Source organism: Anolis sagrei, chromosome 12 (assembly GCF_037176765.1).
Source record: "Anolis sagrei isolate rAnoSag1 chromosome 12, rAnoSag1.mat, whole genome shotgun sequence".
Taxonomy (NCBI): domain Eukaryota; kingdom Metazoa; phylum Chordata; class Lepidosauria; order Squamata; family Dactyloidae; genus Anolis; species Anolis sagrei.
The window spans coordinates 18669308-18696230 of NC_090032.1; the positions used below are offsets into that span (position 1 = coordinate 18669308).

The following is a 26923-nucleotide window of genomic DNA, read 5'->3' on the forward strand; positions in this document are numbered from 1 at the left end:
CCTTAATACAGTTCCTCATGTCAGCATTGCCCCATCTTCTCCTCGAAGAGGCCCTATCGCCTCCTTGTTTTCCCTTTTTCTACTGACATAAGAAAAGAAGCCCTTTTTATTGTTTTTAATGTCCCTGGAAAGTGTGAGCTCGTTTTGTGCTTTAGCCTTGCAAACCTTATCCCTACAGGTGTTGTCTATCTGTTTGAATTCTTCTTTGGTGATTTCTCCCTTTTTCCACTTCTTGTGCATGTCCCTTTTGTGTTTTAGCACAGTTAGAAGTTCTTTGGACATCCATTCTGGCTTCTTTGCACTTGTCCTGTTTTTTCTCTTTATTGGCATAGTTTGCAATTGCGCCTTGAGTATTTCACTCTTGAGAAATTCCCATCCATCTGTAACTCCCTTGTCTTTTAGTATCTGTGTCCACGGAATGCTGCTCAGTGTTTCCTTCATTTTTTGGAAATCAGCTCTCCTAAAGTCCAAAATGCAGGTTTGACTTGTCTTAGTTTCGGCCTTCCTTTGTACCTCAAATTGCTGGGATTTATAGTTTACCTACAATCAAAGTGCATTCTGATCTCCACCAATGATGGAATTGAACCAAACTTGACACACAGAACTCCCATGACCAACAGAAAATACTGAAAGGGCTTGGCGGGCATTGACCTTGAGTGTTGGAGTTGTAGTTCATCTACAACCAGAGAGCACTGTGGACTCAAACAATGGTGGATCTGGACCAAACTGGGTACAGATACTCAATATGCCGAAATGTGGAACACTAGTGGAGTTTGGGAAAAATAGACTTCGACATTTGCGAGTTGTATTTGCTGGGATTTATAGTTCACCGACAATCAAAGAGCATTCTGAACTCCACCAATGATTGAACTAAACCAAACTTGGTACACAGAATTCCCACGACCAACAGAAAATACTGGAAGGGTTTGGTGGGCATTGACTTTGAGTGTTGGAGTTGTAGTTCACCTAAACCAGGGAGCACTGTTGACTCAAATAATGATATACCTGGACCAAACTTGGCACATATACTCAATATGTTCAAATATGAACACTGATGGAGTTTGGGGGAAATCAACCTTGACATTTGAGAGTTGTAGTTGCTGGGATTTATAGTTCACCTACAATCAAAGCACATTCTGAACCCCACCAATGAGAGAATTGGGTCAAACTTCCCACACAGAAAATACTATTTTCTGATGGTCTTTGGTGACCCCTCTGACACCCCTTCGCGACCCCCCGAGGGGTCCTGACCCTCAGGTTGAGAAACACTGATCTAGTTGAACAATTCTCCGTGTCCATAAATCGAGTTATAGATGGTGGTAGATGGATCAGAAAGAGAGAAAGGCTGCCTCTAGGGCTGGTCAATTCGTTTCGTTAATTCGTAATTCGTTAAAAAATTCGTTAATTTTTGAATTACGAAACGATTAGAAAACATTTTTTTTAACCTGGAAGTGTTTTTAAATATTGAAATGGCAGGCGCCAAAAAATTTTGTATTTCCGTCCATTTCGGAAATACGTAAGATGGCCACCTGCCGATGCTTGCTGAGAGGGGCGAGCGAGTGGCGAGCGAGAGGGGCGGAAGCACTCTCTCCTGACATTTCACCCACATCTATGGCAGGCATCCTCAGAGGTTGTGAGGTCTGTTGGGAAACTAGGCAAGTGGGGTTGATATATCTGTGAAATAATGTTCAGGGTGGGAGGAAGAACTCTTGTCTGCTGGAGGCAAGCATGAATGTTGCAGCTGGCCAGCTTGATGAGCATCGAATGGCCTTGCAGCTTCATGGTCTGGCTGCTTCCTGCCTGAATGTTGCAATTGGCCAGCTTGCTTAGCATTGCCTATTCGGCGAGCGAGAGGGGCGAGCGAGCGGCGAGTGAGAGGGGCGGAAGCACTCTCTCCTGACATTTCACCCACATCTATGGCAGGCATCCTCAGAGGTTGTGAGGTCTGTTGGAAACTAGGCAAGTGGGGTTGATATATCTGTGGAATAATGTTCAGGGTGGGAGGAAGAACTCTTGTCTGCTGGAGCGAGAGGGGTGAGCGAGCGGCGAGCGAGAGGGGCGAGCGAGCGGCGAGCGAGAGGGCCCGCCAGAGTGAGTGCCTGCCTTCCCTCCTTAATAATAATTAATAATAATTAATCCCTATTCTACTAAATTAATAATTAAATTTAAAAAATATTTAAAAAATATTGAAAAAAAAAAGGGCGCCATCTTTACAAAATGTTTTGTAAATATTTACGAAATTTCGTAAATACCGAAACTTTTTTTTGGGAAAGTTTTGTAATTATTTTAAATATCGAAACAAAAAAAAACCCCAATTACAAATCGATTTTAGAAACAAATTTTTGCGTTGTTACCCAGGCCTAGCTGCCTCCATTTTCTTCTCTTCTCAAAGTCTTCTCAAGGACCTGAAATGCCTCCCTGGAATAGCTGCCCACAGAATTATACCATCTGAAGAGTTGGAAGGGACCTCAAATGCTATCTAGTCCACCACCTTCCATCCAGGTAGATCCATCTAGAGCTCATCTGACCATTGTTTGGAGACTCCATCACTCTCAGAGGCAGTCCAGAAGTTCATCCAAAATCACTTTTCTTGTATCGTCAATCAATTGCTTTCTGCTCTAGCTTCCACAGCCGGGGAAAACAAGTCGGCTTCATCTTCTACACGACGTCCCTTCAGATATCCAAAGATGGCAATCATGTCACTCTCGGTCTTCTCCTTCTCCAAGCGCAACAACAGCAACCCCTCGCTCGGATGTTCCTCGTGAGGCTTGGCTTCCAACCTCAGAATAATTTCTGTGATGGGTTCGTCTTAGGGTCACGTGAAGGCACACAACAACAAAGGGACAGTCCGGGGTCCCCGGGTCGCCAAAGGTGATCTCCAACCCCAGCTGGTACTACCCCATAGGCCCCATTGACGAAAGGCGTAGATTAGAACCTGTATCCTGGATTCCAGGCAGTGGGGGAAACTTGTGCTGCATGAAACAGACGCTGCCATTGCGGCACCAGCGAGTAACGCTGTCGGCCCACGTTAGCCTGCCAGGGCCGTGACGAAGAAGGGGACGCGAGGCGAAGGCGCTGGGGTGGTGCGGAGGCAGCCTCGGGGCTCGTCTTGACACGCGGGGCGTTCCCGCAACCAGCTGGCCTGGTCTCCTGCCACGCGGGATTAGCGGTGTCACCTCGGTGGGTGCCACGGGCAGCAGGAAACACAAGTTGTGCCCTTGTTACAGCGCTCGAGACACGGAGAGCACCGCTACGCATCCTGCAGCAAGTGTGCCGAGTTGCCAGTGGCGAAGTGGGTTAAACCCTTGTGCCAGCAGGACTGAAGACCAACCAGTCGGACGTTCAAATACGGGGAGAGCACGGAGGAGCTCCCTCTGTCAGCTCCAGCTGTCTTTCCATTCACATTATGCAAACGTAGCACCTTAACTGGGACAGCAGTGTCCTATAGAATCCTGGAGGAGCCCCCAGTTGCGACGTGGGTTAAACCCTTGTGCCGGCAGGACCGAAGACCAACCGGTCGGAGGTTCAAATATGGGGAGAGCGTGGATGAGCTCCCTCTGTCAGCTCCAGCTGTCTTTCCTTCACATTACGCAAACGTAGCACCTTAACTGGGATGGCAGTGTCCTCCTTTAGAATCCTGGAGGAGCCCCCAGTTGCGACGTGGGTTGAACCCTTGTGCCGGCAGGACTGAAGACCAACCAGTCAGAGGTTCAAATACGGGGAGAGCACGGAGGAGCTCCCTCTGTCAGCTCCAGCTGTCTTTCCATTCACATTACGCAAACGTAGCACCTTAACTGGGACAGCAGTGTCCTATAGAATCCTGGAGGAGCCCCCAGTTGCGACGTGGGTTAAACCCTTGTGCCGGCAGGACCGAAGACCAACCGGTCGGAGGTTCAAATATGGGGAGAGCGTGGATGAGCTCCCTCTGTCAGCTCCAGCTGTCTTTCCTTCACATTACGCAAACGTAGCACCTTAACTGGGATGGCAGTGTCCTCCTTTAGAATCCTGGAGGAGCCCCCAGTTGCGACGTGGGTTGAACCCTTGTGCCGGCAGGACTGAAGACCAACCAGTCAGAGGTTCAAATACGGGGAGAGCACGGATGAGCTCCCTCTGTCAGCTCCAGCTGTCTTTCCATTCACATTACACAAACGTAGCACCTTAACTGGGACAGCAGTGTCCTATAGAATATTGGAGGAGCCCCCAGTGGCGACATGGGTTAAACCCTTGTGCCAGCAGGACTGAAGACCAACCAGTCGGACGTTCAAATACGGGGAGAGCACAGAGGAGCTCCCTCTGTCAGCTCCAGCTGTCTTTCCGTTCACATTATGCAAACGTAGCACCTTAACTGGGACAGCAGTGTCCAATAGAATCCTGGAGGAGCCCCCGGTGGCGCAGTGGGTTAAACCCTTGTGCCGGCAGGACTGAAGGTGGACGGATTGCAGGTTCAAATATGGGGAGAGAGCGTATGAGCTCCCTCTGTCAGCTCCAGCTGTCTTTCCATGGCAGGACTGAAGACCAACCGGTCGGAGGTTCAAATATGGGGAGAGCACGGATGAGCTCCCTCTGTCAGCTCCAGCTGTCTTTCCGTTCACATTATGCAAACATAGCACCTTAACTGGGACAGCAGTGTCCTATAGAATCCTGGAGGAACCCCCCAGTTGTGATGTGGGTTAAACCCTTGTGCTGGCAGGACTGAAGACGGACAGGTCACAGGTTCAAATCCGGAGCATGGATGAGCTCCCTCTTTCAGCTCCAGCTGTCTTTCCTTTCACATTACGCAAACGTAGCACCTTAACTGGGATGGCAGTGTCCTCCTATAGAATCCTGGAGGAGCCCCCAGTGGCGAAGTGGGTTAAACCCCTGTGCCGGCAGGACTGAAGACCAACCAGTCAGAGGTTCAAATATGGGGAGAGTATGGATGAGCTCCCTCTGTCAGCTCCAGCTGTCTTTCCTTTCACATTACGCAAACGTAGCACCTTAACTGGGATGGCAGTGTCCTCCTTTAGAATCCTGGAGGAGCCACCTGTAGCGAAGTGGGTTAAACCCTTGTGCCGGCAGGACTGAAGACCAACCAGTCAGAGGTTCAAATACGGGGAGAGCACGGATGAGCTCCCTCTGTCAGCTCCAGCTGTCTTTCCATTCACATTACACAAACGTAGCACCTTAACTGGGACAGCAGTGTCCAATAGAATCCTGGAGGAGTCCCCAGTTGTGACGTGGGTTAAACCCTTGTGCTGGCAGGACTGAAGACCAACCAGTCAGAGGTTCAAATATGGGGAGAGCACGGATGAGCTCCCTCTGTCAGCTCCAGCTGTCTTTCCATGGTTGTCTTTCCTTTCACATTACGCAAACATAGCACCTTAACTGGGACAGCAGTGTCCTATGGAATCCTGGAGGAGCCCCCAGTGGAGATGTGGGTTAAACCCTTGTGCTGGCAGGACTGAAGAGGGACAGGTCGCAGGTTCAAATCCAGGGAGAGTGCGGATGAGCTCCCTCTGTCAGCTCCAGCTCCCCGCACGGGGACATGAGAAAAGCCTCCCACAAGGATGGTAAAACATCAAAACATCCAAGCGTACTCTGGGTAACGTCCTTGCAGACAGCCAATTCTTTCACACCAGAAGTGACTTGCAGTTTCTCAAGTCGCTCCTGACATGAAAAAAAAGCATGGATGAGCTCCTTCTGTCAGCTCCCCATGCGGCGACATGAGAGAAGCCAATTCTCTCACACCAGAAACGACTTGCAGTTTCTCAAGTCGCTCCTGACATGAAAAAAAAGCGCGGATGAGCTCACTCTGTCAGCTCCAGCTCCCCATGCAGGGACATGAGAGAAGACTCCTACAAGGATGGTAAAAAAATCAAAATATCCTGGCGTCCTCTGGGCAATGTCCTTGCAGACGGCCAATTCTCTAATACCAAAAGCAACTTGCAGTTTCCTCAAGTTGCTCCTGTCATGAAAAAAAAAGCACGGATGAGCTCACTCTGTCAGCTCCAGCTCCCCATGCGAGGACATGAATGAAGACTCCTACAAGGATGATAAAAAATCAAAATATCCTGGTGTCCTCTGGGCAATGTACTTGCAGACGGCCAATTTTCTGACACCAGAAGCAACTTGCAGTTTCTCAAGTCGCTCCTGACATGAAAAAAAAGCGTGGATGAGCTCCTTCTGTCAGCTCCAGCTCCCCATGCGGGGACATGAATGAAGACTCCCACAAGGATGGTAAAAAATTCAAAATATCTGGGTGTCCTCTGGGCAATGTCCTTGCAGACGGCCAATTCTCTAATACCAAAAGCAACTTGCAGTTTCCTCAAGTTGCTCCTGACATGAAAAAAAAGCGCGGATGAGCTCCCTCTGTCAGCTCCACCTCCCCATGCGGGTACATGAGAGAAGACTCCTACAAGGATGCAGCCCAACAACGGTTGAGTCTGTGTTGAGTCTGATTCTCTCCTTCCACCGCATTTCCATTTCTGAGTGCTGTACCATTCTCTTCTGAAGTCAAGCCTACCCGTTTCCCATCTCGAGTTGGAGGGCTCTAATTGGTGCAGAAACACCCATCCGTGATGTTCCAATGCCAGATGTCCCTGGCTTTTCATTGCCATCCTCTGCAGCTATTTCTGTTCTGCAGCGTTCCAAAATGGACACCGAATTGCCGGAGACGGAGCAGGGTGGATCAAAGGGGTTCTGTTCCTCCTCGGGATTCAGAAACTGCAGTTCGAGCAACACCGCTGCAAACTGCATTTCCTAGGACCACGGAGTTGGAAGGCATCTCGAGGGGCCGCCTACACAGAACCTTCTATTGCTGGAAGATAGATTTGAAGTGGTCCCAAGAGGTGGCTTCCCAACCTTTGGTTAAAGATTTCCAGGGAAGAGAAACCCAACTTCTCCCAAGGCAGTTCATTCCCACTGTTGAACAAAATAATAATAGTAATAATAATAATAATAATAATAATAATAATAATAATTTGAAACACAACAAGATGAGTCCACGGCAGCCAAGGTCTTGAGGCACTGCACCCAGTGTGCCGATCACCACTGGGACCACCTTTACTGAGTCTTTGAATAAACATATTATTATTATTATTATTATTATTATTATTATTATTATTATTTTGAAACACAACAAGATGAGTCCACAGCAGACTCATCTTGGCTGGCTGTTGTATTGGATCACACATTGGACACTTCCCAAATGTGTTTAAGTGCCGGCCAAGGTCTTGAGGCACTGCACCCAGTGTGCCAATCACCACTGGGACCACGTTTACTGGCTTGTGCCAGAGTCTAATAATAATAATAATAATAATAATAATAATAATAATAATAATAATAATTTGAAACACAACAAGATGACTCCACAGCAGACACTCTGCTGGCTGTTGTATTGGATCACACGTCGGACACTTCCCAAGTGTGTTTAAGTGCAGGCCAAGGTCTTTAGGCACTGCACCCAATGTGCCGATCACCACTGGGACCACGTTGACTGGCTTGTACCAATTTTTGCAGTTCGATCTTTAAATCCTCAATTATTGATGCTGTTGTTGTTATTTGAAACTGGCTGGGATTTCTGGGAGTTGTAGGCCAAAAGCATCTGTGGACCCCAGGTTGAGAACCACTGATCTAAACAGTGTATGAGGGTTGAATGAAAAGTAATGCCTCCACCTTTGTAACTCCTCAACAGATGGCAGTACTGGTATGCGGCTGGTACTGGCTTGTTCAGTAGACTCTCCTCTACAATTCCATTTTGGCAGAAAGCCTTAGCATTGAATGGTTGTATTGTTAAAATGCGAAGTATGAAACCCTGCGTAGATGGTCGGTCAATGCAATGTAAGCAACATGCAGTCATTGAACTTTATAGCAGAAGGTGTCACCCCAAAGGAAATTTATCAGAGAATGCAAGCTATTGATGGTGATTGGGTTGATGTGAGTACTGTGCGTTGTTGGGTGAGTAAGTTTAAAGATGTTGATGTGGGAACATCTGACTTGCGTGACAGACAAACATTTGGATGTCCTGTGACAGCAACCACCAAGTTTCACAAGCAAAATGTTGACAGATTGATTCAGGACGATCGTCGTATCACTCAGAGAGAAATTTCAAGCATAATCTGCATTTCACAAGAACGTGCGGTTCACATTATTGCTTTACTTTGGATCTGTGGATCTGTGCACGATGGGTACCCAGGATGAGAAAACTGTGAGATGCTGATTGCGGAAACAGAGTGTCAACTTCTTCTGTGACGGCTTCAGAAAACTTGTTCATCGTTGGCATAAATGTATCCAATTGTCTGGTGATTATGTGGAAAAGTGAATAGTGGTAGTTGAAGAGCACATTCTAAGGATCATTTCTGCATTTGATTTATTAAAATATTCCCTTCCAAACCCAAATAATTAAGGTGGAGGCATTACTTTTCATTCAACCTTCATAATTTCTCCAGCGGTGTTGGGCGCAGGCACCCCGTGATAACACGGCATGTCTCATTAAGAGCCACATCCACCGTTTTAGCGTGGTGAGATGTGTTCCACACTGGGCATGCATACTCAGCAGCAGACGCTGAGGGAGTGGTTGCCAGAAGATGCAGCGACGGTTGCCAACTTGGACGGCTATAAAGGAGGATTAGAGACATTCATGGAGACGAAAGCTCTCGATGGCGACCAGACACAATGGTTATTGCTGGCTCCACTACTGCAGACAAGAGGACACCACTTGTATCAGTTGCTGTTGCGAATAAGATGGGAAGGCGCAGTTGTACGGATTTCGTTTGCCACTGTAGGACCTTTCATGAGCCTCTACTCATAGAAGACCACTTACAAGAAGAGCACAGTCTCACTATATACTTAGAGATTAGTCAGGTCTCATCTAGACAGCATGGGGTTGTGGTTTGAGTATTAGACTATGACTCTGGAAACCACAGTTTGAATTCTTGCACAACCACAGATGTCCATTTGGTGACCTTGGACAAGTCACAAACTCTCAGCCTATGAAGATGACAATGGCAAACAGCCTCTAAACCAGTGTTTCTCAACCTGGGGGTTGCGACCCCTTGAGGGGTCATGAGGGGGTTTCATAGGGGTTGCCAAAGACCACCAGAAAACATATATTTCTGATGGTCTTAGCAACCCCTTTGGCAGAGAAGGCTGAAGATAGAATCCTAGAGTTGGAAGAGACCTCATGGGTCATCCAGTCCAACCCCATTCTGCCAAGAAGCAGGAAAATTGCATTCAAAGCACCCCCGACAGATGGCCACCCATCCTCTGTTTCAAAGCTTCCAAAGAAGGAGCCTCCACCACACTCGGGCAGAGAGTTCCACTGCTGATCGGCTCTCAACACAACAAGATAAGTCCACAGCAGACAAGCAGACAACAAGATAAATCCACAGCAGACAAGATGACTCTGCTGGCTGCTGTATTGGATCACACACCGGACACTTCCCAAGTGTCTAGGACTGTGTGATGTATGGGTGAATAATGCTTGCAGATCAGAGTAGGGTGGCCTTCTGCAGCTGGCAGATGGTAATTTTGTCAGTGCCAATTGTGTTTAAGTGTAGGCCAAGGTCCTTAGGCACTGCACACTGTGTGCCGATCACCACTGGCACCACCTTGAATGGCTTGTGACAGAGTCTTTGCAGTTCGATCTTTAAATCCTCAATTATTATTATTATCATTGACACAAAAGCACAGTATGTAACAGCAAACGAGATCTATATGCTGGGTTTCGTATCACAAAATCACAAGTCGAACACTATTATTATTATTATTATTATTATTATTATTATTATTATTATTATTATTATTATACACAACAAGATGAGTCCATAGCAGACAAGATCACTCTGTTGGCTGTTGTATTGGATCACACGTTGGACACTTCCCAAGTGTCTAGGACTGTGTGATATATCGGCAAATTATCATCATCATCATCATCATCATCATCATCATCATCATGACTATCCTCTAATTGTCCCTATCTTCGTCTTGGCACCTCCAAAAAGGCTACCAGTACTGGTCCGACTGCAGGGGAGTAAGGAACCAATCGTCTACATAAAGGAAGGGTGAGATGCTTCTGTAAACCTTTCCCAGCACATGCAAACCCATCCAGAAGAGCCTTGATTTGCATCCAGTAGCAGAAAGAGAGACAGAGAGTGAAAGAGGGAAAGAGGAAGGAGGCAGTTGCGACCGAGAGAAGGATGACTCTGCACCCAGCCATCTGGGGTGCCAAGGCACAGAGCGACACCCGCATTTGTGCCCGGGAGAGCGGCATTAGCCTTCTGTGTCCCTTTCCCCCCTGGAGGCAATGAGTATTTCATTAAGTAACGAGATTTTCTCCCTCTCCTCCTCCCTTCCCTCCCTCTTTGCCCAAGATCACGCACAGCCATTAAGGCATAAATATTAATCGGCATGGCACAGAGATGGACCGGCCGCCCGCAGCCTGCTTGGAGACGCCGCACTGGAATTAATCAGGGAGCAGGAATGGGGGCCCAGCTTGGTCTACCCTCCTACCAACACTGGCCAGGCAGCCTGGGGAGAATGGGAACTGGAGTCCAGCAGCGTCGGAACCTTTGATGAGTTTCAGTCCAAATTTTAAAGAGCAGACCCAGCATGATGACAGCCTGTTGGGAAGACAAGGTTTGGCCCTCTGGAAGGGCTTGTTTCAAGCTGGGTGAAAACCTTGAACAGGTTCACTGCTTCACTAACATGAAATCTCCATTTGCCTACATTGAAAACTCCATTATATGCCGCTTCTTTTCTTGCCTTGCTTTGCCTCCTTCCCTCCCCCCCTTTTCTTACAATTCTTCCTCCCTCCCCTTCTTTTTTTCTTCCCTCCTTCCATACCTCTCCCCTTTTTTCCTTCCTTCTTCTGTTCCCTCACTTTCTTCATTTTCCTTTTCAGCCAAGCAATTGCCTTCAAGTAGCCTCTGAGCTCTTTCTTCCCTCCTCCCACCCCTCTCTCCTTCATTTCCTTCTTCTTCCCTTCCTTCCTTTTCCTTTTCAGCCAAGCAATGGACCTCAAGTAGCCTCTGAGCACTTTCTTTCCTCCTTCTATCACTCTCTCCTTCTTTACTTCCTCTGCTCTTCCCTCACTTTCTTCCTTTTCCTTTTCAGCCAAGCCTCTGAGCACTTTCTTTCCTCCTTCTATCACTCTCTCCTTCTTTACTTCCCTCTGCTCTTCCCTCACTTTCTTCCTTTTCCTTTTCAGCCAAGCCTCTGAGCTCTTTCTTTCCTTCTTCCATCCCTCTCTCCTTCTTCCTTCTTCCCTTCCCTCACTTTATTTTCCTTTTCAGCCAAGCCATGGATCTCAAGTAGCCTCTGAGCTCGTTCTTCCCTCTTTCCACCACTCTCTCCTTCTTTATTTCCTTCTTCTTCCCTTCCTTCCTTTTCCTTTTCAGCCACGCAATGGACTTCAAGTAGCCTGTGAGCTCTTTCTTCCCTCTTTCCATCCCTCTCTCCTTCTTTATTTCCATCTTCTTCCCTTCCTTCCTTTTCCTTTTCAGCCAAGCAATGGACTTCAAGTAGCCTGTGAGCTCTTTCTTCCCTCTTTCCATCCCTCTCTCCTTCTTTATTTTTGTCTTCTTCTCTTCCCTCACTCCCTTTTCCTTTTCAGCCAAGCAAGGGAAGGCTGGAAAAAGAAAGAGGGAGAGAGGGAGGAAGGGAGGTTGGGAGGAAAGAGAGACGCAAGAACGGAAGGAGAAAGGGAGGAAAGGAAGGATGAAAGGGTGGAAGGGAAAGAGGAAGGAAAGAGAGAAGGAAGGAAGGACGAAAGGGAGGAAGGGAAGGATGGAAGGAGAAAGAGGGAAGAAGGGAGGAAAGAGGGAAGGAAGGAAAGACAAAAGGGAAGGAAGGACAAAAGTGTAGATGGAAAGGATGAAAAGAAGGAAGGGGAGAAGGCCAGAAAGAGAAAAGGAAGGAAGGATGACAGGGTGGAAGGGAAGGATGGAAGGTGAAAGAGGGAGATAGTGAGGAATTAAGGGAGGAAAGAGAGACGGAAGGAAGAACGGAAGGAGAAAGGGAGAGAAGAGGGAAAGGAGGATGAAAGGGTGGAAGGGAAGGAAGGATGAGAGGAGGAAGGGGGAGGTACGGAAGGAGGTTTATTCCAACTCTAAGATTCTTGTGGCCAACTTTCCCTTCCTCTTTCTCTCCTTCTTTCCTTCCTACCTTCGTTCCCTCTTTCCTTCCTTTCCTTATTTCTTTCCTTCTCTCCTTATTTCCTTGACTACTTTTCTTTCCTTCCCCCCTTTATCTTTTCCTTCCTCTTTCTCTCCTTTCTTCCTTCTCTACCTTTCCTTCCTTAGCTCTTTGCTTCCATCCTTCCTCTTCTCTTGCCTTCTTTCCTTCCCTCCCTTTTTATGCTTTCCCTTCTTCCTTCGCTCCCTCTCTCTTTCCTTTTTTCTGTCCTTCTCTCCTTCCTTCCTTCTCTACCTCTTTATTTCATTCCTCCTTTTTCTTTTCCTTCCCCTTTCTCTCCTTTCTTCCTTCTCTACCTCTTTCCTTCCTTTGCTTTTCGCTTCATTCCTTCTCTCTTTCCTTCCCTCCCTCTTTTTCTGCTTCTTTCTTTCCTTTCCTTTTTTTCTGCCCTTCTCTTTCCTTCCTTCTCTACCTCTTTCTTTCTTTCCCCCTTTTTGTTTTCTTTCTCTTTCTCTCCTTTCTTCTCTACTTCTTTCCTTCCTTCCTTCCTTTGCTCTTTGCTTCCATGCTTCCTCCTCTCTTTCCTTCTTTCTTTCCCTCCCTCTTTCTTTCCTTTTTTCTCTTTCTTTCTTTCTTCCGTTCCTTCCCTCCCTTTTTTCTATATCATCATATAGCTTTTCATCATTTAACTTTTGGGGGTTTTTAAGTCCTTTCCACTGTTTTTTTTTTGGGGGGGGCAGTTATGAGTGATGGTCACTCGTTGGTCTGTTAGGGGTGTAGTGTCCAAATTTCATGTCAATTTTTCCAGTGGTTTTTGAGTTATGTTAACCCCACAAACGAACATTACATTTTTATTTATATAGATGACTGTCAAGCGGTAATTTGTCACATACACTCTTTGCCAAAAACACACGATCAGTCCTGCCTCATTGCCAGTGAGCACAACGACAGAGCGACAGAGGAAAGCAGCATATCTGAGCATGTGCAGAGTTCATTAAGAAACACAAGCAGCATACGTCTTCCTGGGATTGGAAGAAAGGTGAGCGTGCTCTCCAAATATCTCTCCATTTCCCGTAAGTTGAACTCTTAATACCGTTGTCGTATTTAACACGCATATTAAAGTACAGTACATATATTTTATGCATTTATGGCATACTGAACTATTTTTCTCCCCCTATTCTTTGCATTTTCTAGTCTATGCGCGTCGGCTGCAATTTTCCTCAGCGGCCACAAATCTCCCAAAACATCCCCATTTAATTATTGATGCTAAATTCACAAATACAACTCATGAAAGCGAAATCCGCACACGTCGAGGGCCGGCGGCAAACGTAAACGTTCCCCAACAGGTATGGGTGTAAAGTGGGTTTGTGCACACGCCTATGAGCGCGAGAAGGAGGATGTGAATTTTTATGTGACCCAAGCTTTCAAAGATTGCAATTCACTTCATCGGATGGATCAAGAGAACGGGAATCCATAAAAGCCTCTGCTAAATAAATTGTGTCTTTAATCTGCCACGAGACGCAGATTAAGATTGCCCTCCAAGTGGCAAGAAGGAAGATGCATTTGCGCAACTCTTGCTATTCCAGCAATGCTCTTCTCAGACCTTGGAGTGAACAGAGACTCCATATAACTATATTATATTGATGTGTTGCTCTGAGTACTGGTCCGACTGCAGGGGAGTAAGGAACCAATCGTCTACATAAAGGGAGGGTAAGATGCTGCTGTAGAGCTTTCCCGGCACATGCAAACCCATCCAGAAGAGCCTTGATTTGCATCCAGTAGGAGAAAGCGTCAGGAGAGAATGCTTCTGGGCTGTCTGGCCATGTTCCAGAATCATTCTCTCCTGACGCTTTGCCCACATCTATGGCAGACATCCTCAGAGGTTGCGAGGTCTGTGAGGTAACAAAGGAATCCTCCAGTCAGGAAGCAGCCAGGCTTTGAAGCCGCAAGGCCATTCAATGCTAATCGAGGTGGCCAAGGGCAACATTCACACCTGCCTCAAGCCACCCTGATTAACACAGAATGTCCTTGCAGCTTGAAAGCCTGGCTGCTTCCTTTCTGGGGGAATCCATTGTTGGGAGGTGTTAGCTGGCCCTGATTGTTTCTTGTCTGGAATTCCCCTGTTTTCTGAGTACTGTTTTTTATTTACTGTCCTGATTTTAGAGTTTCTTTTAATACTGTCACGCAGGCCAGTCTGTGGGAGAAGGCCTCACAATGTGAGGTAGGCCTCACAGTGTGAGGTAGACCTTAGTTTGTGAGAGAAGGCCTCACAATGTGAGGTAGGCCTTAGTCTGTGAGAGAAGGTGTCACAGTGTGAGGTAGGCCTTAGTCTGTGAGAAAAGACCTCACAGTGTGAGGTAGACCTTTGTCTGTGAGAGAAGGCCTCAAAGTGTGAGGCAGGCCCTTGTGAGAGAAGGCCTCACAGTGTGAGGTAGACCTTAGTCTGTGAGAGAAGGCCTCACAATGTGAGGTAGGCCTTAGTCTGTGAAAGAAGGCATCACAGTGTGAGGTAGGCCTTAGTCTGTGAGAGAAGGCCTCACAATGTGAGGTAGGCCTCAGTCTGTGAGAGAAGGCCTCAATGTGAGGTAGGCCTTTGTCTGTGAGAGAAGGCCTCACAGTGTGAGGTAGGCCTTTGTCTGTGAGAGAAGGCCTCACAGTGTGAGGCAGGCCCTTGTGAGAGAAGGCCTCACAGTGTGAGGTAGACCTTAATCTGTGAGAGAAGGCCTCACAATGTGAGGTAGGCCTTAATCTGTGAGAGAAGGCCTCACAATGTGAGGTAGGCCTCAGTCTGTGAGAGAAGGCCTCAATGTGAGGTAGACCTTAGTCTGTGAGAGAAGGCGTCACAGTGTGAGGTAGGCCTTTGTCTGTGAGAGAAGGCCTCACAGTGTGAGGCAGGCCCTTGTGAGAGAAGGCCTCAATGTGAGGTAAACCTTAGTCTGTGAAAGAAGGCATCACAGTGTGAGGTAGGCCTTAGTCTGTGAGAGAAGGCCTCACAATGTGAGGTAGGCCTTAGTCTGTGAGAGAAGACCTCACAGTGTCAGGTAGACCTTTGTCTGTGAGAGAAGGCCTCACAGAGGTAGGCCTTAGTCTTTGAGAAGGCCTCAGAGTATGAGAAGGTCTGGTGTGAGAGGAAGCCCCAGGTTGAAGGTCTAGTGGGTAAAGCTACTGTGTAACTTTGGTGTGAGAGGAGGCTCTGTGAGAGCGAAGCATGGAAAAGAAGCCTAGCATGGAAGCAAAGAAGGAAGTATAAAGAACTTTATGTTATGGAAACCTTGTTCTTGCAAACAGTGCATCTATATTATTTTACGACAAAGAAAAGCCTCCTATGTAAGAGATAACATTGGATCCCACTCCCTCCCTCCTTCCACAGGTATCCCCCACTTCCCGCTTTCCCCTTTGCCTTTGCTCTTACTATGTGTAGCTGCAAGTAGTCGCCGAGCCCGGAAGCGCTGTCCACCCGCACCAGAATGGCGTTCTTCTGATGCGTGCTGAAGCCCACGGCCAGGCGGTCGGCCCGCGTGCTCGGTCGGTCATTGGGGGGCCACGTGTACGTGATCAGCGCCCCGCCTTTCCCGAAAATGTACGTGGTGCCAGCTGCGGAGAGAAAAAGAGAAAGAGGCAAAACGGTTAGATGGCATGGAACAGGAAGCGTCCAAACACATTCCCATCATCAAAACCTTTCACTGATGCCTACATTGAGATTATTATCCCACACCACTGTCCATAGGAGTTTATTGGCATCTCCTAGGGAGTTTTGTAAGCAGAGGCTGGATGTCCATCTGTCGGGAGGGCTCTGATGGTGCCTTCCTGCCTGATAGGAGGGGAGTGAAGTCTCTAGGATTCTATGAATCCACAAACTTTCTATAGATGGATCCCCAAATGCCCAAACGCAAATCAAGGAACACGATTCCCTCGCTACTTCACGGTTCGCTTTTCGCGGACTCGCTATTTCGCGGGTTTTTGCCTCTTGGCAACGATGGAGTGTGGAAGGAGGTTTCAACCTCCCCCTCGGGAGAGGGGAAGCCAATCATAAAAAAGAGAGAGAGGGTATACAAAGCAGTATGTAAATCTCGGCCTTATAGCCTTATGTTTATACGAGGGTTGACTGAAAAGTAATGCCTCCACTTTCGTTACTTGGGTTTGGATGGGAATATTTTAATAAATCAAACGCAGAAATAATCCTTAGAATGTGCTCTTTAACTCCCACTATTCACTTTTCCACATAATCACCAGACAATTGGATACATTTCTGCCAACGATGAACAAGTTTTCTGAAGCCGTCACAGAAGAAGTCGACACTCTGTTTCCGCAACTAGCGTCTCACAGTCCTCTCATCCTGGGTACCCATCGTGCACAGATCTTCCGATAGCCAAGCAAAGCAATAATGTGACCCACACACTCTTGTGAAATGCCGATTATGCTTGAAATTTCTCTCTGAGTGATACGACAATCGTCCTGAATCCTTTTGCTTGTGAAACTTGGTGGTTGCTGTCACAGGACATCCAGCTCTTTGTTTGTCATGCAAGTCAGATGTTCAACGTCTTTAAACTTACTCATCCAATGAAGCACAGTACTCACATTAACACAATCACCAGAATGCTTGCATTCTCTGATGAATCTCCTTTGGGGTGACACCTTCTGTTGTCAAGAATTCAATGACTGCACGTAGCTTAAGTCGCATTGACTGACCGTCTACGCAAAGTTCCATACTTGACAGTTTAACAGCACAACCGCTCAATGCTAAGGCTATCCAATGCTAATCAAGCTGGCCAATTGCAACATTCACATTTGCCTCCAACAGACAAGCATTCTTTCTCCCATTCCACAGATATGTAAACCTCACTTGCCCAGTTTCCGACCGACCTCACAACCTCTGAGGATGCCTGCCATAGATGTGGGCGAAAGGTCAGGAGAGAATGCTTCTGGAACATGGCCAGACATCCTGGAAAATTATTATTATTATTATTATTATTATGAATGACATTTATATCCCGCCCTTCTCACCCCAAAGGGGACTCAGAGCAGCTTACAAGTTATATGTACAATATAGTATATTATTAGCATAGCACAATATTAGTATTATATATTACTCTTATTGTACTATATCACTATACTGCAATATTATTAGCAGTGTCTCCTTCTCTGGAGGGCTTTAAACAGGAGCTTGAGTGGCCATCTGTCGGGAGGGCTTTGATAGTGTCATCCCGCACAGCATGCGATTGGACTGGATGGCCCTGGAAGCCTCTTCCAGATCTAGGATGCAAAGCACTACACGACGGTTATCTCTCCAAAATGGCCTTCTCCTCTGGTCCCTATCCTTCTGCGTCCAAGTGCCGCCGCTCCCTCCTCCGGGGCCATCAATCTCTACCTGGGCCTCGCCAGGTTCGGCCCCTCTCTGCTGCAAAAGAGAGATTGGGTGGGAGGAGGAGAGGCAGGAATGATGGACGGAGAGGGATAAGGGTGAGGACAGGCTCATCCGTCTCCCGGCCACCCAGCCCTCCGCCGGCGGCTCAGCCATCCATCATTCTGCATCTGCGTTTTTCGGCACGCCCCGAGGCTCCTTGGACGCAAACTCTCATCAGCTACCCTAAGAGAGTCTCCCCACCATCAACAACAGAGAGCTCAGGGGAGAAAACAGGCACCGAGTTACAATTATAGAGGGGAACAGTTCCATCTTGTCTCCTGCATATGTCATCAGCTGGGGACCCCTCTCCCCAGCACCAACTGCCACTCTGGGCCAGAGTGAAGAGAGAAGGAGCCAGGGGACAGTTCCACCTTGTCTCCTGCATATGTCATCCATTGAGGACCCCTCCCCACAGCACCAACTGCCGCTCTAGGCCAGAGTTAAGAGAGAGGGGGCCAGGGGACAGTTCCACCTTGTCTCCTGCATATGTCATCAGCTGGGGACCCCTCTCCCCAGCACCAACTGCCACTCTGGGCCAGAGTGAAGAGAGAAGGGGCCAGGGGACAGTTCCACCTTGTCTCCTGCATATGTCATCCATTGAGGACCCCTCCCCACAGCACCAACTGCCGCTCTAGGCCAGAGTTAAGAGAGAGGGGGCCAGGGGACAGTTCCACCTTGTCTCCTGCATATTTCATCAACTGGGGACCCCTCCCCCAGCACCAACTGCTGCTCTGGGCCAGAGTGATGAGGGGGGGGCAGGGGACAGTTCCACCTTGTCTCCTGCATATGTTATGTATTGGGGACCCCTCTCCCGTGCACTAACTGCCACTCTGGGCCAGAATGAAGAGAGAGGAGGCCATGGCAATGGAGCGATGGTCAGCTCCTCCACCCCATCACCTTCATCCCATCCCTGACAAAAAACCAAGTCCAATGTGTGCCCGGCACTATGGGTGGGACCAGATACTAATTGGGACAGGCCCATGGTTGCCATGGCGGCCATGAAGTCCTGAGCCGCACCTGTTTGGGGGGGGGGGGGGCTTGGCATGAACATTGAAATCTCCCAGGACTAAAAGCCGTTGAGAATTCAAAGCCAAGTCCGAGACCATTCCTGCTAGCTCAGATAGGGAGACCGTAGTGCAGCGGGGTGGTCGGTACACTAACAGAATCCCTATCCTGTCCCGGTCACCAATCCTAATGGCGATACACTCAAAGGAAGATGACTGTGGGATGGGGCACCTGATCAGGGGGATAAAATCCTTATAGACCACTGCAACTCCACCCTCCGCCCTCCAGGTCTTGATTGGTGCTGCACAGAATAACCTGGAGGACAGAGTTGGGAGAGGTTCACCCCTCCCCCTTCGTCCAGCCAGGTCTCTGTAATACAAGCCAGGTAAGTAAGTAAGTATGCTAATAATATAATATATTGTATGTATATATATCTTGTAAGCTGCTCTGAGTCCCCTTCAGGGTGAGAAGGACGGCACATAAATGTCGTAAATAAATAAACAAATACAGTTCCAAGGTTACGTTATTAAAGCTTGAGCAGACTATATGGACCAGCAATGTTCGGATCCAAAATGGCTCTGATGGCTCCATCCCTCTCGGAATATGTTCTCCTTTCCTATGGCCTTTGGCGTTGCAAAAGAGGGTGTTTTGATTTTTTTTTTTCAAAATGGGGCTTTAATGATGCCATCCCTTTTTGTTATGGATCACTTTGGGAATACGGGCCCTGCGAGCGGTGTGCAGGAAAGCTATAAATAAATAAGATAAACAGGGTAAATATGATAAATAAAACAACACACTCAAGCCTGAAGGCCCCTTGATTATCCAAACTGCGATAATGCAAATCAAATTGACGCCAAGGAAACGGAGAGCGCGGGGAATGGGTTCGCCTCTGGACATGAGTTCCTTGACCTGTTGAAACTAAGTGACCTTGGGGTCTAAGTTGCTTCGGCATCACCATTTTCGATCCCATCTATTGTCTTTCGAGACGTCTTGAGAAAGGGACAGGACAGTTACCTAGGAGCAGGAGCAAATTGCAAGTCGGTGCAGTTAGTTTGGTAGCCAAAATTCCCGCAAGGCACCAGATCCTAACGGATCAGGGAGTTATTTATTTATTTACCATATTTATATCCCGTCTTTCCCACACCGGAGAGGACTCAAGGTGGCAATTTGATGCCATACACCAGTGTTTTTCAACTTGGGGGTCAAGACCCCTAAGGGAGGCACAGGCAGGTTTCAGAGGGGTCTCCAAAAACCACCAGAAAACATATATTTATGATGGTCTTAGGAACCCTTTTGGCAGAGAAGACTCAAGATCTTTCCACCTGTCCTTCTCTTCCTTTTTGGAAACGGATGGCAAGCAGGGGCGGCTCATCCATTACGCAAAGTAAGCGGTCGCAGAACACTTTTTTTTGCCAGGGGCACAGAGGCGCCTCTGTAAATGCCCCTCGACCGCCACTTGAGGAGCGCCCCCTCAGCTCACAACAGCCCTAACAGTCTGGGGGGAGCCTCGGCTTTCTTGCCTTGCTGCCGGGCGATCCTCTTCCCAAAGGGGCCGGGCCCTTGAGCCTCGCCTCGCCCCTCTCGTTCCTGCTCCATCCGGCCACCGGGTGCGCGGGCAGAGCCGGCGCTAAATCGTTCTCCGCGTTCAATCCCTTCCCCATGACCGGCTCCCTTTCCCGATCTCCCGGCGCTCCACCCACCTCCTCTCCTCTCCCCAATCCGTGGGTGGGCCAAGGGGCGGAGCCACTGCGCCTGGCCCGCTTTGGGTCCAGAGGCGTGTCTGAAGACCCCAGCGTGCGCACCAAAAGTCGCCTCTTCTCCTGACTTTCTCTTCAGCCATTGGGACCAAGAGAGAGAGAGAGAGAGAGAGCCCCTCTTGCTGGAGGTATCTCCCACCTCCGCTCCCTCCTTTGTTTTTGCGCCTACCTTCAGGAAAGGTGGGCATCTCCACCTCTCTCTCTCTCTCTCTCTCTCTTGGTCCCAATGGCTGAGGAGAAAGTCAGGAGATGAGGTGACTTTTGGTGTGCACGCTGGGATCTTCAGACATGCCTCCAGACCTGAAGCGGGCCAGGGGTGGCGGCTCGGCCCCTTGGCCCACCCGTGGATTGGGGAGAGGAGAGGAGGCGGGTGGAGCACCGGGGGATCGGGAAAGGGAGCCGGGGTCCCTTTTGGTGCACACGCCGGGGTCTTCAGGCATGCCTCCGGACCCAAAGCGGGCCAGGCAAGGGAGCAAGTGCGGCAAGTGTAGTTACTGGGATGTATAGTTCACCTACAATCAAAGAGCATTCTGAACTCCACCAATGATGGAATTGGACCAAATATGGCACACAGAACTCCCACGACGAACAGAAAATATATATCAGTGATTAGTTTTGAAAATACACCTTAAGATTTGGGATTTGTAGTTACTGGGATTTCTAGTTCACCTACAATCTAAGAGCTTTCTGAACTCCACCAATGATGGAACTGAACGAAAAATGGCACACAGGTCTCCAATGACCAACAGAGAATACTGGAAGGGTTTGGTGGGCATTTACCTTGAGTTTGGGATTTGTAGTTCACCAACATCCAGAGAGCACTGTGGACTGAAACAATGATGGATCTGGACCAAACTTGGCACGAATACTCCATATGCCCAAATATGAACACAGATGGAGTTTGAGGTAAATACACCTTAAGATTTGGGATTTGTAGTTACTGGGATTTCTAGTTCACCTACAATCAAAGAGCATTCTGAACTCCACCAATGATGGAACTGAACGAAAAATGGCACACAGGTCTCCAATGACCAACAGAGAATACTGGAAGGGTTTGGTGGGCATTTACCTTGAGTTTGGGATTTGTAGTTCACCAACCTCCAGAGAGCACTGTGGACTGAAACAATGATGGATCTGGAGCAAACTTGGCACGAATACTCCATATGCCCAAATATGAACACAGATGGAGTTTGAGGGAAATACACCTTAAGATTTGGGATTTGTAGTTACTGGAAATAAACCTTAAGATTTGGGATTTGTAGTTACTGGGATTTCTAGTTCACCTACAATCAAAGAGCATTCTGAACTCCACCGGCATTCCACCAATGATGGAACTGAACGAAAAATGGCACACAGGTCTCCAATGACCAACAGAGAATACTGAGTTTGGTGGGCATTTACCTTGAGTTTGGGATTTGTAGTTCACCAACATCCAGAGAGCACTGTGGACTGAAACAATGATGGATCTGGAGCAAACTTGGCACGAATTCTCCATTTGCCCAAATATGAACACAGATTTTCACTTTTATTATGTGATAATATTATGTGTGCCATAGAAAAGAATAGGAAAGGATTAAGAGAGAGGCAGCTGGTGAGGTCATGCAAATTCAACAAGAATGGAGAGAGTCGGAAACACTGGGATGTCTGTGGTGGAGGAAACACATACAATCCAGGATGAACTTGTCCCCGAATGAAAGCCTTCACTTGGGTGGTGGGCAGTGTGGTGTTGGTGGAAGAAGCCAGTAGGCTGTTAGGAATTGTGGGAGTTGAAGTCCAAAACACCCGGAGGGCCAAAGTTCATGTATGCCTGGCAGGGGCGGCTCAAAAGTTAGGCAAAGTAAGCATTTGCAGTATAGTTGATTTTCCAAGGGGGAAAATAGACCTTGACGTATGCGAGTTGTGGTTACTGGGATGTATAGTTCACCTACAATCAAAGAGCATTCTGAACTCCACCAATGGAGTTGGGGCAGGGGCGGCTCAACCCATACGCAAAGTACGCAGTCGCACGACAGTTGATGTTGCCCAGGGGTGCTCTTGAGGTGCTCTTGGGGGAAAATAGACCTTGACATATGCGAGTTGTAGTTACTGGGATGTATAGTTCACCTACAATTTGAGGGAAATACACCCTGAGATTTGGGATTTGTAGTTGCTGGGATTTATAGTTCATCATCATCATCATCATTATTATTATTATTATTATTATTATTATGGATCCCTAGCCCTTCTCACCAAAGGGCAACCATCTCTGGCTCCTTTTTCACACTCTCCTGGACATTTGAAGACCTGCCTTCCCGCTTCGAAGACTTTGTGCACAATGTTTTCATTTGTTTCCTACGACGCAATGTTTTCATCCTTCGCTGCCAAACTGTATCTCGGTTCTATATCTGTCTCCTTTAGTCATTGTTTTAGGGGATCATTGTTGTATTTTAAAGCCTTCTGCGCTTTTTTAGCAGATTGCGCGCCGCCCAGAGAGCGCTTCGGCTAGTGGGCGGCTTCAAAAAAGGGATCCAATAAATAGATCAATCAATAAGGGAAAGTCTAGAAGGGGATTCTGCCTTCTCATGGCTCCTTCCCCTCTCTCCCAAAATGCTGTTTTCCCAAATTCCAGGGCTGGTGTATAGAGGGGATGACAACGCCGGAAAAAGGGTGCTTCTGGGTGGGGAGAAATCGCCTCCCAAGCCATCTGTTCACCCTCCGCTTTGCCACCCATCCATCTCCGTCAGAGGTGTTGATTAGCTTGGAAATTGTCAACAGCGTCTTGGAGGCTTCGGAGGAGAACTCATTGGCTGAGATAGAGATGTCAGTGGGCAGTTGAGGGGAAAGCCCATCGCCACTCCTGTCCTCCTTTGTACCAAATACAAGGGTTGAATGAAAAGTAATGCCTACCCCTTCGTAACTCCTCAACAGGTGGCAGTACTGGTATGCGGCAGGTACTGGCTTGTTCAGTAGACTCTCCTCTACAGTTCCACTTTAGCGGGAAGCCTGAGCATTGAATGGTTGTGTTGTTAAAATGCAAAGTATGGAACCCTGCGCAGACTGTTAGTCAATGTAAAATGGAAAGTAATGCCTCCACCTTCGTAACTCCTCAACAGATGGCAGTACTGGTATGCGGCAGGTACTGGCTTGTTCAGTAGACTCTCCTCTACAGTTCCATTTTGGCAGGAAGCCTTAGCATAAAAAGTAATGCCTACACCTTTGTAACTCCTCAACAGATGGCAGTACTGGTATGCGGCAGGTACTGGCTTGTTCAGTAGACTCTCCTCTACTGTTCCGTTTTGGCAGGAAGCCTTAGCATAAAAAGTAATGCCTACACCTTTGTAACTCCTCAACAGATAGCAGTACTGGTATGAGGCAGGTACTGGCTTGTTCAGTAGACTCTCCTCTACAGTTCCATTTTGGCAGGAAGCCTTAGCATAAAAAGGAATGCCTACACCTTTGTAACTCCTCAACAGATGGCAATACTGATATGCAGCAGGTAGTGGCTTGTTCAGTAGACTCTCCTCTACAGTTCCATTTTGGCAGGAAGCATAAAAAGTAATGCCTACACCTTTGTAACTCCTAAACAGATGGCAATACTGGTATGCAGCAGGTAGTGGCTTGTTCAGTAGACTCTCCTCTACAGTTCCATTTTGGCAGGAAGCCTTAGCATAAAAAGGAATGCCTACACCTTTGTAACTCCTCAACAGATAGCAGTACTGGTATGAGGCAGGTACTGGCTTGTTCAGTAGACTCTCCTCTACAGTTCCATTTTGGCAGGAAGCCTTAGCATAAAAAGGAATGCCTACACCTTTGTAACTCCTCAACAGATGGCAATACTGATATGCAGCAGGTAGTGGCTTGTTCAGTAGACTCTCCTCTACAGTTCCATTTTGGCAGGAAGCATAAAAAGTAATGCCTACACCTTTGTAACTCCTAAACAGATGGCAATACTGGTATGCAGCAGGCAGTGGCTTGTTCAGTAGACTCTCCTCTACAGTTCCATTTTGGCAGGAAGCATAAAAAGGAATGCCTACACCTTTGTAACTCCTCAACAGATGGCAATACTGATATGCAGCAGGTAGTGGCTTGTTCAGTAGACTCTCCTCTACAGTTCCATTTTGGCAGGAAGCATAAAAAGTAATGCCTACACCTTTGTAACTCCTCAACAGATGGCAGTACTGGTATGAGGCAGGTAGTGGCTTGTTCAGTAGACTCTCCTCTACAGTTCCATTTTGGCAGGAAGCCTTAGCATAAAAAGTAATGCCTCCACCTTCGTAACTCCTTAACAGATGGCAGTACTTGTATGAGGCAGGTACTGGCTTGTTCAGTTGACTCTCTTCTGCAGTCCCGTTTTGGAAGGAAGCCTTAGCATTAAACGGTTGTGTTGTTACAGTGAGAAATATGGAACCCTGTGCAGACAGTCAGTCAATGCGACTTAAGCAAGGTATGCGGCAGGTACTGGCTTGTTCAGTAGACTCTCTTCTACAATTCTATTTTGGCGGGAAGCCTTAGCATTAAACGGTTGTGTCATTACAGTGCAAAGTATGAAACCCTGCGCAGACCGTCAGTCAATGTGACTTAAGCACCGTATGCAGCAGGTACTGGCTTGTTCAAGAGACTCTCCTCTACAGTTCCATTTTGGCGGGAAGCCTTAGCATTGAATGGTTGTGTTGGTACAGTGCGAAGTATGGAACCCTGCACAGACGGTCAGTCAATGAGACTTAAGCAACGTATGCAGCAGGTACTGGCTTGTTCAGTAGACTCTCCTCTACAGTTCCGTTTTAGCGGGAAGCCTTAGCATTGAACGGTTGTGTCGTTACAGTGCGAAGTATGGAACCCTGCACAGACGGTCAGTCAATGAGACTTAAGCAACGTATGCAGCAGGTACTGGCTTGTTCAGTAGACTCTCCTCTACAGTTCCGTTTTAGCGGGAAGCCTTAGCATTGAACGGTTGTGTCGTTACAGTGCGAAGTATGGAACCCTGCACAGACGGTCAGTCAATGAGACTTAAGCAACGTATGCAGCAGGTACTGGCTTGTTCAGTAGACTCTCCTCTACAGTTCCATTTTGGCGGGAAGCCTTAGCATTGAACAGTTGTGTTGTTACAGTGCGAAATATGGAACCCTGCACAGTCAGTCAGTAAATGTGACTTAAGCAACATACAGTCATTGAATTCTTGACAGCAGAAGGTGTCACCTCAACATCTTTAAACTTACTCATCCAATGACAGACAGTCCTCACATCAACACAATCACCATAAACAGCTTGCATTCTCTGATGAATCTCCTTTGGGGTGACAGCTTCTGCTCTCAAGAATTCAGCTTCTGCTCTCAAGAATTCAGCTTCTGCTCTCAAGCTGCACGTTGCTTAAGTCACATTGACTGACCGTCTGCACAGGGTTCCATACTTTGCACTTTAACAACACAACCGTTCAATGCTAAAGCTTTCTGCCAAAATACAACTGTAGAGGAGAGTCTACTGAACAAGGAAATACCTGCAACATAAGGTGCTTAAGTCGCATTGACCGGCCGTCTGTGCAGGGTTCCATACTTTGCACTTTAACAACACAACTGTTCAATGCTAAGGCTTCCTGCCAAAATGGAACTGTAGAGGAGAGTCTACTAAACAAGCCAGTACCTTTCGCATACCAGTACTGCCATCTGTTGAGGAGTTACGAAGGTGGAGGCATTACTTTTCATTCAACCCTCATAGTTCCATTGAAAAGGCAACCTGGCTTGCTGCCTACCAAGCTGAGGAACAAAAAATAGAATGAGCATATCGGAAGGGACCCCAATGGCCATCTAGTCCGGGGATTCCCAAAGTCTGGTTCTCCAAACGTTTGGATTTCAACTAAGAGTGTGTTTGGCCGCCTCGGAATCTGGTGGAGTCTACTTCTCTGGAGGTTTAGAAGCAGAGGTTGGATGGCTATCTGTTGGAAGTGTTGGGAGTAAAGCAATCTTGCGCACATTTCCTGTTTTGTTCCTGTTGTAATTCCTCTGTTTTCTGATTTATTGTCCTGATTTCAGAGTTTTTTTAAATATTGGCAACAAGACCTTAAAGCTGCAAGGCCATTCGATGTTAATCAAGCTGGCCAATGGCAACATTCAAGCAGAGAAGAGTGATTCCACGGATATATCAACCTTACTTGCCTAGTTTCCAACAGAAGCACTCTCTCCTGATATTTCACCCACATCGATGGCAGGCATCCTCTGAGGTTGTGAGATCTGTTGGAAGTGAGGCAAGGGGTTCATATATCTGTGATTAGCATTGAATAGCCTTGCAGCTTCAAAGCCTGGCTGCTTCCTGCCTGGGGGAGGGAATCATTTGTTGGGAGGTGTTAGCTGGCCCTGATTGATTCTTTCCTGGCTGTCTCGCCATGTTCCAGAAGCATTCTCTCCTGACATTTTGCCTACATCTGTGGCAGGCATCCTCCGAGATCTGCTGGAAGTGATTAGCACTGAATAGCCTTGCAGCTTCAAAGCCTGGCTGCTTCCTGCCTGGGGGAGGAAATCATTTGTTGGGAGGTGTTAGCTGGCCCTGATTGATTCTTTTCCTGGCTGTCTCGCCTCATCCAGAAGCATTCTCTCCTGACATTTTGCCCACATCTTTGGCAGGCATCCTCCGAGATCTGCTGGAAGTGGGGTTCATATATCTGTGGTTAGCATTG

General features: G+C 47.7%; 1 protein-coding gene across 23 annotated transcripts in view; it reads right to left on the reverse strand.

The window, feature by feature from the left end:
• The window catches only part of NRXN2 (neurexin 2), an 888378-nt gene that overhangs the window by 213114 nt on the left and 648341 nt on the right, over nucleotides 1-26923 (reverse strand). For all 23 annotated transcript variants that reach the window (XM_067472511.1, XM_067472506.1, XM_067472510.1 and 20 more), the window contains one exon: nucleotides 15524-15705. In XM_067472511.1, coding sequence (XP_067328612.1) covers nucleotides 15524-15705 — 182 coding nt within the window. The remainder of the gene's footprint in view (nucleotides 1-15523; nucleotides 15706-26923) is intronic.